The sequence below is a fragment of the Sebastes fasciatus genome, chromosome 10 (genome assembly GCF_043250625.1).
Source record: "Sebastes fasciatus isolate fSebFas1 chromosome 10, fSebFas1.pri, whole genome shotgun sequence".
In the NCBI taxonomy this organism is placed as follows: domain Eukaryota; kingdom Metazoa; phylum Chordata; class Actinopteri; order Perciformes; family Sebastidae; genus Sebastes; species Sebastes fasciatus.
In genome coordinates, this window is record NC_133804.1 from 11,900,301 (window position 1) to 11,920,246 (window position 19,946).

Below are 19,946 nucleotides of genomic sequence, written 5' to 3' on the forward strand. Positions count from 1 at the left end.
GGAGAAAATAAGTTGACCAGAACTTGCATGAGTTATGACCATGGGAACATTTTTTCTTTGTTGTCTCTTGACTTAATTGTCCTAATTGTGGTCAATTTTTGAAATATTTTGTTGTTACTCCCAAATTTGGTCAAGGAAAAAAAAACTGCAGGGTCGAGTCTGTGATGTGACGAGACATGATGACTCACCCCTGATGCTACTGGAGTTGAACCCTGATGTTCCTAAGACAACGACTGCATGATGCCTGGACACAAATGTTGGTAGAGGTAAAGTTCAGTCCTATAGAGGTTATTATGGCCATGGTACAGCACAGAGCGAGTAGGTACTGAAAGGCTTTTTACTGAGGTGTATTACAGATGTTGTTATCTATGATCCAAGATGAACATGTGGTGTTGATGTTGAATTCGCCCAGCTCAACCTTGTCTCTAGAAATTATCTTCATATGCTGCTAATTTGTTGTGCGAGTGCCTAAACGTAACCATAAAAACATTTAATCAAGCTTTAGTTGGTACGAGCATCGCAAGAGAGGATACTGAAGGTTAAACAAATGAAAGTTGCTGTCAGTTAACATTTTGCAGGATACAGTCAGTATCAACATTTTTGTGTCTTGGCAGAAATCTTAAAGTCCCCCTCCACTCAAAAATATGTTTTGCTTATTGTTATTTCACTTGGATGTTTGACCTTCGCTGTGCAGAGTTTGTTTTCACAGTCATCTATTGAAGGTGAAGGTTTCTGTGTTCTCACCTTAAATCTCAAATGTGTTTGACATGTGTGAGCAGAGCAGGGTTTATGACATCACAACTAATTTGGAGCCAATCATGGTCCAGTATGAAAGTTACACAAGTGGGTGATGTGGGAACGTGAAGCCTCCAGAACACACACACACACACACACACACACACGCAGAGAGAGAATGGACTTTTCAGAGAAGCAGGAGACATTTTTTGTCCAGTAGTTCAACTTTTGATATAAATTATATTCATAGATGGAGTTAACGCGTTAACGCAAATTTGTTTTAACGTCGCTAATTTCTTTAAGCATTAACGCAGCTTATGATTTTTCGGCTCAGTTTTAAAGTTAGAGTGAAGATACTGGCATCATATGAAACTAGAAAACATAAAGAATCCATTGGTAACAACCATGTAACGCTAAATTTTGGCAAGGAAAAACTGGCATGGCCTTTTTCAATGGAGTTCCTTGACCTCTGACCTCAAGATATGTGATGAAAATGGGTTCTATGGGTGTTGCGTGTTGGGCTTCAGTTTGCCATGTTATGATTTGATCATATTTCTTATGCTAAATGCAGTACCTGTGAGGGTTTCTGGGCAATATTTGTCATTGTTTTGTGTTCTTAATTGATTTCCAGTAATAAATATATACATACATTTGCATAAAGCAAGCATATTTGCCCACTCCCATGTTGATAAGAGTATTAAATACTTGACAAATTTCCCTTTAAGGTACATTTTGAACAGATTAAAAAATGTGCGATTAATCACGATTAAATATGGACAATGGATGGATTAAATATTTGAATCGATTGACTGCCCTCATAATTATTTTTATAATGTCATAAAATATGTCTGAAGATCTTCTTTAACAACAATTCCAATATGCTGATAAAAAACATGATTCAGGTGGTATTAAGTTTCTTTCAAAACATATTTACTGTCACAAATTAGTAATTTATAAACATAATTTCAAGGAGAGAGCATTGCCTACTATTGCCTGCTTTATTGATCTGTTGAACTGATCTCTTAATGCTACGTATGTTGTTTGCTCTTAGGTTTCTGTGTTTCTATCTATTGACCAATGTATTTCCCATTTGATTTGAAGGTTTTAAAGCAGTGCCTGAATTGGACCAAAAAATGTGCCAGCACACTAAGTCAGCAATTATTGAGGCAAATCAAATTGTACAAAAAAAAATTCTCATTAAATTGGATAATGAGAAGGAATACAAGACATTTTTAGGGCTGGTTTCTCAGCATTAAGCTAGCTATGTGTTTACACAGAGACACAATTATGCAGGTGTTTAGGGGTGCGCACCGAGACTCCCCAAGAGGTGGCGGTACGAAATAAGAAGTAAGGGTACTCATGTGGACAAAAATCAGAAGTGCTGGTACTCAGTACTGGTAAGTACCAGCCCATTTCAGGCACTTAAAGAAAAACGTAATCATCTCCGTGTCTTTCCTACTGTAAATTTACTTCAGATGAAATCAAATAAGCAAACTACACATGTAAAAATGTCCAGTGGAGTTTGAGGCCATTAACTTCACTTAATTCTTTCCTGGAGGGCGTTGAGTTGTCAGACAGTTTGGACACGATCCACCAACTCCTCCATTTCCCCTTCTTTATTTAGTATTGTGAGTTTTTCTCGCAGGCAAGAAAGAGAAAACAATGCTGTGGCGTGACCCGGCCTTTTTGAAGAGGCAGCCTCGTCGGACATTTGACATTCCGCTGGCACGGCATCACAGCTCTACTTCTCCACATATCAGCTTGTGCAGCTCAGATAATGCAATGTGACTAGACCAAAATAGTCCATTACATTGATTGTGCTGGCCGGCACTGCAACCAATTACACGTCTCTCTTCTCTTTGATCCAAAATTACACCTGAATGCATCTAAGATATGAAGTGCTGGCTTTCATCAAATGTACAGACACAAACTGTCTCTCTATACAGAAAGACTACTGCCCAGCATCACTCAACAGGCCTGACTGACAAGAATAAGATGCAGTATTTCAAAGAGGCTTGTCCCAGTTTGTGGTAAACCATTACTTGTGCACCCGATTCGACTGTTATTAGGCTATTAAATAGGCGTTATCAGTCGCTATAAGCACCATAGATGTGGGTCATTACGGGCCTACTACGTTGTAAAGTGAAAGTGACACTTAAAAGCAACACGTTCTAGCATGTTGTAAAACTGAATGAAACGTCCCGTTTTGAACACACAAAAAAGGCTTCTTTAGGTTTAGGCAATAAATAACAGTTGGGTTTAGGAAATAAAAACTACAACTTCTTTAGGTTAAGGCAAAAAAAAACACTTAAGTTTAGGAAAAAACATTGTGTTTTGGGATAGAATAACGAACACAAAGACAACTACACGTAGTTGGTTTCACACGCGATGCAAACTCCGGTTTTGAACTCTAGTCTCCTGGGTGAAAAACCTGTGGTTTTGTGCCCCACCCATCATCCCCAACCACTACCCAATATGGAGTTTCACACTGTCTACTACAGCGCCTGACTTCCACTTCTGCTCCTGTCATAAATACTACGGTCGCTGCAAGTTGCTGTTGTGTTCTTTTATACCTTCTTTCGGTCATCTATGTGAATTGATGATAAAACCTACTAATGGGTGTAGTAGGCCCCTACTGACCCACATCTATGGGGCTTATAGCGACTGATAACACTTATTTAATAGCCTGACAACAGTCTAATCGGCTGACTTGTTTTGGGAAGGGGGCAGGTAATAAGATGTATAAGATGTATTTTGTATTTGTTGTAATGGGACAATCCCAGGATACAGATAATATTAACTTGAAGGTAACATCGGCCTTATGAGCCTCAACTGAAAAAAAATCCCTTAAGGGAAGCTGCCTTTGTAGTTGACAGGACCTTCATGTTCTCTTTGTCTCGCCGTCATTCATCACTATCATGCCTACATGCAAAAAGTATTTGACATTGCTATGGTACGGCTGTGATGTGCTACTTCACACATAGCAGGACAGATTAGCCCATTTTGTCTCACATTTCTTTGGCTTCACTGAAAAGGACTCCTGGGCAGGATGCCAGGATCCCTGAGGAGAGTCCAGAAATGTGCCCTGTGCCACTATAAGGACACCAGAACAGGAAGAAACACATTAATTACAGGAAAAATGAAATATTTTTTTTAAAGCAACACTTCATGTAGACCTTGGCGTCATGCCTAACACTTAAAGATAACAGAGGTTGAGTCGTTCAAAAGAGATCCAGCAAGTCCATTTGGCTGACTGAAGTCAGTGTGACGGGCAGTTTCTGAAAATAGCACTTAGATGGAAGCGATCAGCGAGTCACTTAGCTTATTTATCCTCTTTGGTTTTAAGTGTGCGGACTTTATGCACACACACACACGCAGACGACCGTCACTGACCTCATGAGACAGTCTGATAAAGTTGTCAGACAGAAACAACAACATCTTGTGCTTGAACCAGCTCCTTTTTTATATATCGCTGTACCACCCACAGAGTGAAGCAGAAAAAAGCTCTATCCCACACACCCTGGGCTCTTTGAAAGGGAAAGTTATCCTCCCTGGGAATAAAAAAGGACATTCAGAGTTTAAATAAAATGGCCCCGGATGCACTGCACATTTTAATATCCAGTCTCGGCTAAACCACTAATAAACCAAGAGTCATGAAATGGGTAAATTATTGCCACCTGCCACATAAATTCCCTTAAAATATAAAACTCTTGCACACTGCCATTATTTATGAGAAAGGGAGGATGGTAACTATAAGAACTTTCTCTATGTCCCCACCCCTTCCTCCTCAAACTAAGGCAGTTCAACAATACCAATTATGATTATAGTATTTCATAAGATATCAATCATGGGATAATGAATATCTTTCTCTTGTGTCTTTACAACAAAGCTGTCACTTCCTCGTAGCAATATCTTGCTTCTCAATGCACAAGAGGAAAATCAATGCCTTACACATTTTCTGGTGTTATTCTTCAATTGATTGTTCCCTTCCTCCTCTCTTGTCTATTGAGATCAGTTCCTCTTGAGAATCATGGCACAAAAAGGAAAAAAACACACTCTTTGTGACACACAAAGGACCTCTTTGTGAAGCCATTTCATAGACACTTTGATTATATTGATCTTTAACAAGCTTCATCCCTCCCCTTAATTTAAGAACGACCTCTCCAACAAAGTTTAGGTGTGAAAATTGTACTAAAACTTAGACAAAGGAGCTTTTTTCCCCTCTAGTGTTAGAAAAAGAAACTTTGCAGGCAGTCTGTGAAAAGGTGATATAATGCCTGAGAAAGTCCCTCCACCTACCCCTTCTCTCCAGCAGGCTACCCCTCACTGACCCCGTTCTTCTGAGAGGGGACGATAAACGGTGCCGCACCAGCCTGCATTTCCCTGAGAGGGGACGATAGAGACTGTGGGTTCATTAATAACTCTTCAGCTGCAGCGAAAGTCGCATTAAAACTTGTTGAACTCTGTGAACTCTTATTTACTCTGAGACGGGATTTTGGTATTTGCTCCCCTTTGCTTGACTTCTATCAAGTGATGATCTGATATAAGCAGCCTAGAGTCAAGAGTTACTGATTGTAATGTGGATAGAGGCATCTTTTATTACCTCTGTCAGATGACATCCTTACCATAATAACACAACTTTAGAGCATTGAAAGTCAGACGGCGGCTATCGGTACCATGGTTTTGCACATTGTGGCTCACGTTAACACAGTTTCACAAGGATGTTGGAGAACTATGGTGGCCTAACAAGAAAACTAGGACTGTCAAAGTTAACGTGATAATAATGCATTAATGCAAATTCGTTTTAAGGCCATATGAAACTATAAAACCTAAGGAATCCATTGATACCAACAATGTCATACTAGCTCGTTGCAAAGGAGGCTAAATAACGCTCCAAACTTACGTTACATTTTGACGAGGAAATACCGTCATGGCCATTTTCAAAGGGGTCCCTTGACCTCTGACCTCAAGATATGTGAATGAAAATGGGTTCTATGGGTACCCACGAGTCTCCCCTTTACAGACATGCCCACTTTATGATAATCACATGCAGTTTGTGGCAAGTCATAGTCAAGTCAGCACACTGACACACTGACAGCTGTTGTTGCCTGTTGGGCTGCAGTTTGCCTTGTTGTGATATGAGCCTATTTATTTATGCTAAATGCAGTACCTGTGAGGGTTTCTGGACAATATTTGTCATTGTTTTGTGTTGTTAATTCATTTAAAATAATAAATATATACATATATTTGCATAAAGAAAGCATATTTGTCCACTCCCATGTTGATAAAAGTATTAAATACTTGACAAATCTGTGTGATTAATTTGCAATTAAATATTTGAATCGATTGATAACTCTTGTAAAAAAACACTAGAGCCCATGTTTGGTTTGTCCGTTCTGGGCTACTGTAGAAAAATGGCGGACTCTATGTAGATATGAAGGGCTCATTCTAAGCTAATGAAAACAACATTCTTGATTTCAGGTGATTATATATTAATGAAAACACCCTTATTAATATTATATTCCATTTCTGCTAATAGATCCCCCAAAATGTTACACACTGTCCCCTTAAGAAAACTATAGGTGGTCCATGATGAATGATGATACTGCAGTTCTGCCTCAGCTTTCTCTGGTCAAAACTTTCAGACCATAGTTCACAAGGCTGAAAACTCCTCACTTGACAGTTTGACTTTATTGTCACTAACACAATAAATCTGCTGTTGAGGAATGTTAATAGCAGGAACTACAGTCAGAGAAAGTTCCACGAATCTGTGAATCTGTGAATCTGTGAAACATTTCAGTCTCGCTTTTTCCCACAAATATGTTAAGCGATTCCAAAGAGAATTTGCATGAACACAGACACACACACACCAACCATAAGCTTCAAGAAAGCTTGCCAAAACAAATGAAATGTCAGTGAGGTCTGTCCATACTGAAAAACAAATGGGTTGTTGCTCAGCATCACAAAGGGCTCTGTCAATAAAAGAGAGGGAGCCGTGGATCAGAGCGCAGAATCAACCACTTTATATGACTTGACCTTTCCGCACCTCCATCCACTCCATCCCTCGTCTCCACTTCTCACTCTACCACACACACACACATTACATCATTACTGTCTCTTGTTTTCTTATTATACTTTCCATCCCTCAAACACATGAGATCATTGCACTGACTTCATTCCAGCTGTTACAGTTTGGGGGCATCTGGGAGACATTCCAGTGCAGATCATAAGCCCATACAGAGCCTCTTGCCCAGCCGTGTAATTCTCAACAGCTGCAGAACATCCAGCTATGACACTCGAGCAAGGACACCAGCCGAACATAATTAAATCGGAATCTGTCCTATAAGCCAAAGTGCACATGTTCCACATTATTATGTACAATATTATTGCATGTGTGATGTAATAATATGGCTTATAGATGCTGACTGCACAACTGATCAAACAACAAGGATTTATGGTGTGGAATTTCTGAAGTATTACTTCAATTGGTTGGACAATTGGACAATACTGCACTCACCTGTAACTCTCTGGGGACATCTAGTGGTCACACAGAAACACTACACAGAAGATATTCTCTCAGACAAGATTTAGTTACTGCTCTGGACTAATGCAAGATGGAAAGCAATAGATTGTACTTGACTATTGAATTTAAAATGTTGGTTAGCTGGGCATACTGGGAAATATGAATGCACATCTCAGTAAATAATAATAATAACAATAATAATAATAATAATAATAATAATAATAATAATAATAATAATAATAATAATAATACATTTATTTATATAGCACTTCTCAAAACAGATGTTACAAAGTGCTTCACAAGACAATAAAAGCAGATAAATAAAGTAAAATATATAGTAACTGCTAAAACAGAACATCACAGAACATATCAATAATAATAGAAGTGGTAAAATGGTAGGACAATTTCATAAAACAAATATACAGTATATATACATAAATGTGTATAAATGTACACATGCGTCCAGAAAAGGAAAAGTTTAAATAATAACCATCAAGTATTCAGCCAAGCCATAGTATAAATAGTATCTTATATTTGAACATGCATAAAAGGAAATCTGGGGGAGCCAGTGTGAATAGGCCTGATACAGTTGATGAAATTAATAATAGTATTGCTATCTATAATTTACTATGTGCTAGAGTTAAACAATGTTATTAGTTATTTCTGATGAATGTATGATCCTTCACCATGTGGTTGCCTTGATGCATTGTATCTTTTTTGTTGTGTCATATCCTTTCTACATCCTGACATCTTACACATGAAGTTAATTAATTTATGAACTTTTTCCACATTTACACAAATTTGATTTAAAAACTGCATTCCTTAGTTATAATGTAACTCTTCACAGATTCAATTATTAAATTATAGACAAGTACACTACTGTGTGTCTTATGGAATACCTATATTTGTTCATAGACTGGCACAAAGGCTTCATACACAAAACCTCAGATAATCCTCTGCAGGATTGTTACATTTAACTCATGGAGAAGCAAGTAAAAAGTGAAAAAAAAATCACCCCCAGTCAACATGCTTCAGGAGTTGTGTGTGTCATACATACAAGAAACACATGTACACATGTACACATGCATGTGACCGCCTTGCAACAAAAGGGAACAGGAGACAGATAAAAGTCATGAGTTCACGCTCTGTTTGAACTCTGACCTAAAACCAACCACAAACCGTGTTGGTCATGAGACCGAGACCGAGACCAACAGTTTCATCACTGATGATGCCTTGACATCACATACACTAATACACGTAGTAGGTCATCATTGATCATTGTCCATAAAAATCTTAATCGACCATGATCATTTCAGTGCTGCAAGGTCACATATATGTTGAGTCTTAATAAAGCTGGAATGAATTCACAGGAAAGTACAGTGAGAGATATAGAAACTCTATCCTATAGGGAATTTATATCTCTCAAAACCTGATGGACACAAACCAAGCAGTGCTTAGGGAGATTTGGGTAACTAAACAATGGCTCAATCTAACTTCTCAATACAAAAATATAGAGTTACAAAAGAAAGCAATTCTTTTAAAACTAATAAAGTGACATTTGTGTTTATAATTTTCAGTTTTTAGTAAATATCCTGTTCATTATCCACCTTTCTGTCACTAAAATAATTAAATTGTTTTCTAAAACTGAAGTTTGTGTGTGTATAAATTATGTTGCTTGTTCAACTACTGTTGCAGTTTGTGTGAGTAATACATCTTCAATTATCGCACCACTGTTGGCCTCACATTGTAAAGGAACAAGTCTTTGTCTGCCCACCTAGTTGGAACAAGTCCCATCTTCTGACCTACTCATGTTTCTTTTCATTTTTCATATCTCAATCTCATTGCCCCATTTGTTGACCATTTTATTATTTTATCCTAAATCTGTCATATTATCAGCCTACCGGACGTGGCATCCTTATTTTCTTCCCTTTCTCTGGTTTCACATTAAGGTTGTGTTTCTCAGAGAAGATTTAGGGACGAACGGTATCCTTGGTTCAGCTGGGTTTTTTACATCTTCCCTAAATGTGGTCTGCTCTTGGGTGGTTTATTTTGTTACAGTTCATACATCATCTGTTGATTACTTTCTATGACGTATTTTGTCTTTTCAAATCTTGAGGATTGTCAAACCGGTTTTAAAGATGACACATACTACTAAATGGCATGCAGATCAGCAAGTGACGTTAACATCATTGTGATGTTACAAGGATAAATAACATAGAGAGAGAGCTGAAACAGAAACAGAAATTATAAATCAATTAATCATGGAAATAACGTGATGCTAAACAATGTATCAATGGTGGTTCTGATGAAATATTGTTTACTCTGATGGACTTTTACCTCTTTGTCTGACAAACAAATGAAGTGGAACAGAAGTGGCGGTCATAATTCCCACAATACACCCTGATGTTTCCAAATCACAATGTCACAATGGGAATGCACTGACATCATTAATCGGTATGTAAAAACACCTGACACACACCCACACACACACACACACACACACACACACACTGTTGCATCACACCAGATGGATTAAAAAATCTTCCAAAATCTTCCAGCATCATATCTTTCTTCTTCAAATTTGTGTGACACATGGTATTTTTGCCTCATGTTCATCAACATAGGATGCAAAGACATGGATGAACAGCTACAGTAGTGGAATAGCTAATAAATTATAATGAAATACTATTAGTGTTGATGATGTTGTCCAGTGTTGTTATTATGTTGGTGGATAGAAGAAGGCCCAAAGCGACCAGAGCGTCTTTACTGTATAAAGATGAACAGACAGAATTATGCAACAAATCATTTTATACCATTGTTATGTTATAACATCTATGAAGGGCCAGACAAAACCATAATGAATATTTATATAGTCCATCTGTGTAGTAGGTAGACTAATTGTAGTACCACATATATGTATGGTGCCCTGGACGGGACATGGAGGAAAATATTAAAAGCCTTGATATCAATAAAAAAATCTTAGTTTTATAGTTTTGAAAAATAGTTTAACAGTTATGTAATTTGTTTTTTAATTGCCCCCAAAATAATGAAAATGTACTTTGTAAAAACTAGTCTAATGTTATAGGCTTTAGGTCACAAGGAGTATTTTACTAGTCTGAAAATGTCAGTTTGACTAACTTTTAAGAGGATGGAGCTTCTTCTTCTTACGGGTTTATAAATGTAAGTATTGTGTGCATATAAAGTATTGTGATGCAAAATCGTGCAGTTTTGTGACCAAGTTATTTTTTGCCATCCAGGCCTACCATTTTATTCTGAAGGATTTGGGCCGGAAGTCGTATTGCTGCTGATGCTGCAGGTGGGCACCAGGTGGGCTCGAGCAATTAGCTCGAGCCCAGTGTGTTTCCTTCCTGGGATAACTCCAAACTTTTCTTGGCAAAAGTTTTGCAAGCGGACGCGAAAGTAAGTCATTCTTTTTCTTTTGATTCTTTAAAACAATGTCCGACCAATTCCCAACTAAATAAGTATGATAATAACATTGCCATTTTTTCCTTCCGTATCATGACTTTGTTATTGACTAGCAAGGCACGTCATCTCACGTCACAAAGTGCAGTAACGTTAGTTACGTCACTGCTAAAGCTGTTTTTCTTTTGGTTGTTACAGTATATTGTGGAGAATTAATAGTTTTACTCTGCTACTTTGTTTCTTTTTTTTCTGTTTTCGTAAGAGAAATGAAAGGTAACATGTGAGGGGTAAAAAGCCTCTAAATGTAATGGGGACAGATTCAAAGGTTTGACATTAAACAAGTATTGTCCTCAGCTGGTGTTATGTGTCAACCTGCCCACAGGTGCCACTAGTGTAACAAATAAAGGACCTGACTGAAAGGAAAATGAAATGCCACCCAGCCGGGACGTAAACAAACCACAGACACTGCACACAATAGTTATAGATAGCAAACAACGATAATAATATATTAAAGGGTTCAAATACCCTAGAATCTCTGATATTCAGTGATAACAAAGGGTCGTAAAATAGAAGTGAAGTGAGGCAGTGGAAGTGAGTAAAAGATGGCTGGACATGAATACCTCTCTTCATGCCTGGCTGGAAAGCGAAGTTCCTCTGGACTTTTTGCTCTACTGGACGATGATGGGGAAGTTTGTCCCTGATATGTCAGCATGTCATTCATATAAAAGTCGGCCACAGTCGCAGGACCGGAGAGATCAATGCCAAGGTAAGATGACTTTTCACTGATTTGTTAAGTTACTTGGTTAACTTTATTTTATTATTTTTAAATTAAAAGTGGCAAGGAATTGAACAGTGTAGCTGCAGGTTTTAAATAGATAATGTAAATATTACTATCAATTAGAAAATTGTTTGTCATCACTATTATGTAGTCATTATTTCTGAATATTAACATTGTATTCTCTATAGCTTGGTGACAATGTAACACTGTTTAGTGTAAGCCCAGTGGGCTTTTTTGTCTCTTCCTGCACTATATATTATTTATTTAATTATTGTTATGTTTGTGTATTCTTAATTTGTGCAAAGTAAGATCTGGTTGTTTTCAGGATAACATGATGGAAATCTGTCGTCAGAAAACAATTCCTTAAGATTTATATATTTTTTTCTGTTATGTACAAGCAGTTATTTGAACTTTGTTCACATAGATAAAAACATAGCTCGTGCCTCTTTGTAACTCAGTGAGTTTAAAATGTGTCTTGATTTTGATGCATATTGGTGAGTGTGACTTTGTAAGGTCAGGAAGGATCTTTATTCAGTAAACTGTGTTTTTAGCCAGCACTTTTGGTTGAGATGTTGCATTCTCTTCCTGTTAGTTTAGTTTTATTTTTTAATTTACTATTATTTAAATATTTTGATGTTCTTTATTGTTGAATTTATGCACTTAAATTATTACTTTTACTAATTACAACATCAATTTATGGCTTTTTTTCATTAACTCAAGATGTAATGGCATATGTGTGAGTCATATCTGTACTGATTTTGTTCATTTGTTATTTCCCCTATTCTGTTTTCTGTCAGCACCTCACTTTCTCCCTCTGTCTTCTCTTTGTTATTCAGATGAAGTTGTTTGTTTTCAGTATCGTCTGTGCATTTCTGCAAGTCAGCCATCAAAATCCAACGAACACCTGGACTATGATGCCCCACAGTATGTTGAACCTCTATGAAAACACATTATTCACTCCCAAGTTCAAGTCACTCTTCCTTAACCTCTTTCAATTCCTCTGTGTGTCCTCTGTTAGTTTTGGTCGTGGAGGTGGATGGCACTTTGGGCCAGCTCTTCCTGAGCTGCCTGGAGCAGCCAGAGGAGTTTATGGGGAGCGATGACAAGATTGAGGATATTGTTTGGAAGACGAACGGAGTAGAGGAAGAACGGAGAGGAAACTTGTATCGGCTGGAGCTGGAGGAAAGCTTAGGAGGGGGAAACTACACCTGCCACACCAAGGACGGATCACTCCTCAATCACACCGAGGTCCTGATCCAAGCGGACGAAACTAACAGGAGAATTCTTGTGAAAACCAACCAAGGTACGGTCTAGTTTGAAATATTGTCACTGTTATACAGCAGCTAGATGTGTGGACATTTTCAACTGATAAATTGCCTCTTGTTTTGTTTTTTTGTGTTCCAATCGCTGCATGTTTATCTTCTCATTAGAAGATTATTTAAAGTGCTCCGCTCAAAATTACAACGGAGAGTTCAGCTGCTCTTGGACCTGGCACAGCAGGCGCGTTGGCAAAGTAGCATTCATCAAAGCTCGACGGTAAGCTCACAAACCACTGAAGTGTTTTCTGTTTCGCTCTCCAATAATAACACAGTGTTCGGACTCATGTCAGAGCTGAGACTACACAGTGACATCCATAAATACCTCCTTATGAAAGAAAACATAAGTTACTTCTTTTTTTTTAATGTTGTTTAGGGATTAAGGTCATGTCTTGGGATCAAATTTCATGCAAAAATAATACAGCTCCTGAATGATATATGTTTTCCTCCTTCACCTATTTGTCTATGAGAAGTTGTTACAGCATATTAGTATGAAATTCAAAGCCAAAAATATCAGTGTGTTGTCTGAATAAAAAGACGCATTTTTATGCTGTTTTTATGCAGTGTTTCTGACGACAATGACACCGAGTGTTCTGTGGATGAAAGCGGTCAGCGTTGGACGTGCGCTTCAGGTCAGAGTAACTTCAGCTGTTCAGTGGACGACAGTGGACACAGGATCTCGTGCCAGGACGAGCAGCACTGCCCCTACGCCGAGGAGAGCCAGCAGATCCACATCACAGTCTACGTGAAGACAAAGTACTTCCTGGTGGAGAACTACTCTAGATACTTTTACCTGTCAGAGATGGGTGCGTTTTTATTTTATTTCATACATAATACAGCCTTGTCTTTCATCTGTTCCTGTCTTTGTTTTCATCTCACTCCGTCTTCTGCTTTCACCCTCGACAGTGAAACCTGACAAGGTGAGGATCAATAAAGTCAACACTACGATGATAGAGTGGAGTTACCCGAGCTCCTGGAGCAGCCCCTACTCCTACTTCCCTCTCACTTTCGAGATTCTACAGCTCAAAGGGCGATGCAAAAGATGTGGCAACCCGTGCACCGACTCAAAAGCCACTAAGGTAAGAGGGAACTACTGAATTGAACTGTGAAACTGAATGTGGAGAGGAAATAATAAAGAAATGCCACTTGTGTCAGATGATAAGAAATCTCACAAACCACAAAAGAAGTGCACACAAAAAAGATGTGATGTCATTTGTTTTGATTTCTCAGACCCTGAAAGTCCACTCTACAGACATTTGTCAGTTTGAAGTCCAGCACAGGGCTAAAGCCGTCTGTGTTCGGGCTAAGGATGCTCTCTGTAAGTCACAGTGGAGCGAGTGGAGCCACATCAGGTCAGTGCCTCCCAGTGGTGTGAAGTGGGAGATTCAGCATTCATTCCCCCTCTAATGCTTACCAATTGTCCACAGTATTTCCCCATCTTTTGCCAGTCACCTGACTCTCCTCCTGCCTGCAAACCAAACAGTGTATACTTTATCAGTAGCTTTAATTCTCTGCCAGATCTGTTGTATTTTTTGCTTCTTAGTTTCTACAAAAAAGAGATTTTCACTGCTTTCTGTTGTGTGTTTTGATGATCAAAGATATATATAAAAATGACATCTGCTTGAGGTATCATTTTTAGATATGAATTGCTGCATCATAACCACAAAAAGGTGATAAAATGTGATAAAATACTATTACTTTTGCACTGATTAATTGACTGTTTTACATAGTAACCTTTTTGAACGTGTAGGAACTATTTATTTGTTAGTATTTAGTTGTTGTTTTACTAATAATAAGTAATAATGTTTGATTATTCTGGATGTTTGCTTTATATAGATTCGATTTTTGATCGTTTTCTTTTGCTAGTTATTTGTTTAGTTTAATTATTTTCTTGTTTAGTATATTTAGTTTTTGCATAAATTTGTATTTTAGTTTTGTTTTTTGTTAAGCTAGAGCTCAGGAAGTCACATGATGTAGACAAGGTTGTAACTTCTATTTTGAAAAGTGCTAAATGAGTACATTTTGTCTGCTTGCACGGAATATAATTGCAAAATAAGAATTATTTCATACTAATGTCCTTATTATTTGTATTCCATCACAGATTGAGGACACCCAAGAAGAACAAAAAGCAAAACAAAGACTAAGAGGAAAGAGAATCCCCAAATCTCTTAAAATGCTATTTTTATGCTTTTATATATTTATATCTATATTTATCTTATCTTATATCATGTAGTTTGTAATATGCAACTATTCTTAATGATGAGTGAAGAAATAAAATGATATTTAACACAATCTTTTTGTTTATTGCCTAATGCAAGACATCACTACCTCACATGTTCTTTTGCTGAATATTGGATTTTCCATTGTTTCACAGTTACAATCAGCGTCTTCATCCTCGTCCTTGCCATATTTACAAGAAATAATGTTTAGACTTGAATGAGAAAATTGTCAAAATCTTTATTGAAACTTTGTACAAAGTTTTCTATAGTACCACTTTCTCATATTACCTCTAACGAGACCTGTACTTTAGACTCTCAACACATAACATCATACCTTCAGTAGAGAACAGAAACCTCAATAGTTGTTTCTAATTGACCAATAAACCTCAGGTCTAATTCCATCAGCTGCTCAGAGTTGAATGGTTTTTCCTTAACAAGTTAGGTGAGAGTGTGGCTTTGGGTGGAAACTCCTTCTCACACCGCAACAAATTACAAAACTGTTGTTCAGCTTTGCACTATGTCTGTTGCCTGTTCTCTAGACGATATGGCATGTGTGGTATTTCCTGTTGCATGCCAAGACACACATGTAGTTTTTGTGTTGTGTTCTCCTCCCATGTCTGGCTTGGTCCTTTTCCTGGGTACAAATATTGATTCGTCAGACGTACCACCAAGTTTTAGGACTTACCATCCTGCATCTGCTTTACTGTACATCATAAAACAGTTACAGTTAGTTAGTTGCAGTTTTACATTGGATCAGCTGACAAACCACAAAACCTTAAAATCAAGTGTTGAAATTCCAGCCTGTAAGCTTATGAGGTAAGAATAGTCATAATCCCTGAACTAACTACAGTAATATGAGAACTGAGATCTCAGACAGAGTTCCTCAATATGCTTTGTCTGAGACATCCCTGAGTGGACTTTCACATACAGTATATTGAAAGTTAAGTGCTACAGTAACAACAGGGCATTGACCTTTAAAGCATAAAGAGGCTGATGTGTCTGCTATTAGGTAACAGCATCAATCACTGCTTGCATTTTCTATGCCAGTAACTTTTCCCTCTGACAGCACAGTCAGAGTGCCTTTATTACTTAGCCTTACAATAAGAGTGATTGAGGTTTAACCATACTTCACTAACAGCAGGATAGTATATTAGTCCAGTGCTTGTGACAGTCTTATTTATCACTAGCAGTAACTGGCATCATAGTGAGAAGTATTAGGTTAGTCCAGTGCAGTGTTTCCCAACCTTTTTGCTTGTGACCTCTTAAAATTAAGCGTTGTCAACATATGACCCCTCATCACAGGTTATAGCCTGTGGGCATAAACTGTGAGCAGTTCAAACGAAGAATTATCGTTTTTAGATTAGGTGAACTTATCTAGTATTTTACGAGAAAAACAGCAACAATCACAGTAAATTTAGAGCATATTTTTTTGTGTAACAGCAATATTGTTATTCATTGTTATTCCCCTCATCATCCACATTTCTCCAGGGACCCATCAGTGGGGTCCAGACGGTAGAGAATGTAACTATGTAAAACTTTAAGGTACTTTTACTTGACTTAACTACAGTTTTCCATTTTATCCTACTTTCTTCTTCTTTTTCTTCTTCTTCTTCTCCGTCTTCTTCTTCTCCCTCTCATGCTTCTTCTTCTTCCTCTCATGCTTCTTCTTCTTCCTCTCATGCTTCTTCTTCTCCTTCTTCTTCTCCTTCTCCTTCTTCTTCTTCTCCTTCTCCTACTTCTTCTCCTTCTTCTTCTTCTCCTTCTTTTCCGTGTTCTTCTTCTTCTTCTCCTACGACTTCTTCTCCTCCTTCTCCTCTGTACTTTTTACTTCACTATATACTTATATTCACCATATATATATATATATATATATATTTATATATATATATATTTATATTTATATATATATATATATATATTTATATATATATATATATATTTATATATTTATATTTATATATATATATATATAAATATAAATGTAAATAGATAAAGACTGAATTTGGATCACAAAGCAACATTAAAGCCTGACATCGCCAGACCAAATGGCAAATGCTAGAGAGAAAATACATGAGCTTGAAGATTCGTCCGGTTCCCAGGCAAACATTTCTCATCTTATTTGTGCTCATTTACTTTATATCCACTGATTTATAGGATTCTGACTGTATGATTATAGATTTCAGGAGAAAAAACAGCATGCGGTTTATATTAGTTTCAATTTTGACCTCACAGCCTGCCCTGGTTTGCTGCCATTTCAAGAGTTACAGGCCACAGATGTGTGATGCTTCCAAGTGTTGCACGACAGAGTGGCAACCAGTTTCATGCCTGGCAAAGAGTTGTCATCATTTTTGGCTGAATTTTGTTAGTTCAGGGGGTAAATCCTAATCAAATGTGTGTACTCACTGAACCAGAGGTTATCAACCTAATATGAAGGTAGCGATATAATGGAGTATTTTTTCATTGTGGTATTGCTACCTTCACATAGGCTAAGTAAAAGATCTCAGAACTTCTTCCAGTACTGGGCTCCGACCCCCAGGTTGGGAACCTCTGGTTCAGTGCGTGCAGACACTTGATTAGGATTTATCCCCCGAACTAACAAAATTCAGCCAAATATGATGACAACTCTTTGCCAGGCATAAAACTGGTTGCCTCTCTGTCATACAACAATCGGAAGCATCACACATCTATGGCCTGTAACTCTTAAAATGGTAGCAAACCAGGACAGGCTGGGAGGCAATCAAAATTGAAACTAAGAATTTGCCCTTCAGATATAAAAAATAGATCCAAACAACCCAAAAGTTTCAGGTGCATTATTAGCAACGTGGATATACAGATTTATTTATTATCAAAATTCCACATCACATGTAAGAAAAGCCCAAACGAACAACATCACACCTACAGAATAGTAAGCCACTCTTCCCAGTATTGCTCTGTATACTTGGTTGGTCAGGAGGTGGTGAACCTTCACTTCCCTATCATAAAAAGCAGAAGCGATTAAGAGATGTAAGCACTTTCAAGGCTGACATTGAAAGTCACAGGGGTGTCACCCCTGACACCCCTGACCTTTGAGGTTTTTAGCTGTTCGCTTAATGTTACAGAGGGCACTTGACACATTTTTGGGAAATGTTTCTGTTTTTGGCCCTCCGTTTCCCCCCTTTATGTAAAGTCAAAGGGTAGAACAATGTGATCTACTGTAATGTATACCAGGTGTCACTGTTGAAAGTGACATTTATAACATTACAGTAGATCTTCTGTATCAGTAGGTCCATAAAATGACAGATTATGACGTTGATCAGTGGAAGGTCATTTAGCTGTATGTTCAGTAGGGCTGCAACTAAAAGTATTTTCATTATTGATTAATCTGATTATTATTTTCTCAATGAATGATTAACATTTAGTCTATAAGTTGTCAGAAAATTGTGAAAAACGCCCATTCCAATTTTCCAGAGCCCAAGGTGACATTTAAATTGTTTGTTTTATCTGTCTAACTGTCCAAAATCCAAAGATATTCAGTTTACTATCATATATGACCACAAAAAGCATCAAATTCTAACATGTATAAAGCAGGAACCAGCGAGTGTTTGGCATTTTTGCTTCAAATATTACTGAAACGATAATCGATTAAGTGACTGATCGTTACAGCTCTAGTTTATGTTTAATGGGATAATCTTAATTTTAAAAAATATATATATTTTTATAAGCTACTAAATCAGCGATCCATGTTGACATGAGCACAGTGGGCCTCAAGACAATGCTCACCATGGATAAAAAACAAAGGAAGTGATTATGTACTGGTAGACAGCTGAAACTGAGACAGAAGAGAAAGCGATGAAGATAATAATAACTACATTATGAGTGCTGGTGAGTCAGCCGTGACCTTGGCTCCAGTCTCACTGTAATGATGTATTTGTGTGCAGCATGTCTAACATGAAGTTACTGGAACAAACCGCAGTGTGTCTCTGATTAATGGAAGTGAAAGGGTACAAATGGAATCAGAGGGTTTGATTGTTTTAACGCAGCCATCAATACTCAGCATATCTAGTGGTCAGTGGATTCCCAGTCCCGATGATGCCGCTTTGAAACATATTGAACTCTTTTTGCTGAACAGAAGTGATAGTTTTGTGGCCGAATCATTTCTGCTCTTTTAAAGTCTGTAATATGAAAGTATAGGGAGGACAGCTCATTTCAATTTAGTACATAAATGTGTTCAAAAGAAGAAATTAAAGCTGTATGATATTATGTTGTGGCACTGAGAAGAAGCAAAACAAGGCATGACCTCAAAATGTTTTTACATGTGTGGGAAATGTGAACATACTTGATGCAAGTGTTTTTCAGACAGAATAGCATGAAAAAGGTTAGCAGACTGTGATCCGTGTATTTCCAAAAGGGGTCGCTGGGTAAATCTGATCTATCATGGCAGAAAAAAACTTCTACGGCTACACAAAACTATATTATTTTTTATCAGACTTTCCTTTAATCTAAGCTTTTATTACTTACTTTATTACTAGATATATTTAGGTCCCTCACGCCTCTAAAAAACTCTATTCTCTATCCTCTATTTAATAGAGGGGAGACACCCCAGGCAAAAACAGTTTTTTCATGCACTGTTCAATTTTGAGATTTTAGCCTATTTTGCTTCCATAACATGTCCTTCTTGTTTAAGAGAACATCTAAAACACACATTTAGGTGTTTATTTTACTGCACATTTTCTATTTGTGTCTGTAGATTTCTCCTAAATTCACCAAAAGTTAGCATTAGACATAATGCCTCATTTGCATATTTAAACATAACATTTCAGACAACTTGTAATACACTGAATAATTGCATTAATGGAAGAAATCAATTGGGGACGTTTCATGGTGATATCTGTCTACTACTGTAGTTAACACATTTTACCTTATTCACATGTAGTGTCTTCAAAATGTACGGAATTGTACAAGGCCGTTTTCTC

At 37.4% G+C, this 19,946-nt stretch overlaps 2 protein-coding genes across 5 annotated transcripts in view; both read left to right on the top strand.

Moving 5' to 3' along the window:
* Positions 1-10,619: 10,619 nt before the first annotated feature.
* The window catches only part of LOC141775122 (transcription factor COE1-like), a 70,237-nt gene continuing 60,910 nt past the window's right edge, over positions 10,620-19,946 (top strand). Inside the window, exon 1 of the mRNA XM_074648173.1 lies at positions 10,620-10,678. The gene's annotated coding sequence lies outside the window, so the exon portion shown is untranslated. The remainder of the gene's footprint in view (positions 10,679-19,946) is intronic.
* On the top strand, positions 10,690-15,067 carry il12ba (interleukin 12Ba). 4 transcript variants are annotated; one of them, XM_074648176.1, is made up of 8 exons: positions 10,690-11,447; positions 12,296-12,383; positions 12,478-12,762; positions 12,890-12,995; positions 13,340-13,581; positions 13,682-13,854; positions 14,006-14,127; positions 14,883-15,067. In XM_074648176.1, exons 2-8 carry the CDS (start codon positions 12,296-12,298, stop codon positions 14,917-14,919), a joined length of 1,053 nt encoding a protein of 350 aa, XP_074504277.1. In that variant the 5' UTR covers positions 10,690-11,447; the 3' UTR covers positions 14,920-15,067. The 4 variants fall into 4 exon arrangements, with proteins under 4 accessions (XP_074504277.1, XP_074504276.1, XP_074504278.1 ...); XM_074648175.1 differs by having other exon boundaries at positions 12,893-12,995; positions 14,877-15,067; XM_074648177.1 differs by having other exon boundaries at positions 10,691-11,447; positions 12,316-12,383; positions 14,877-15,067.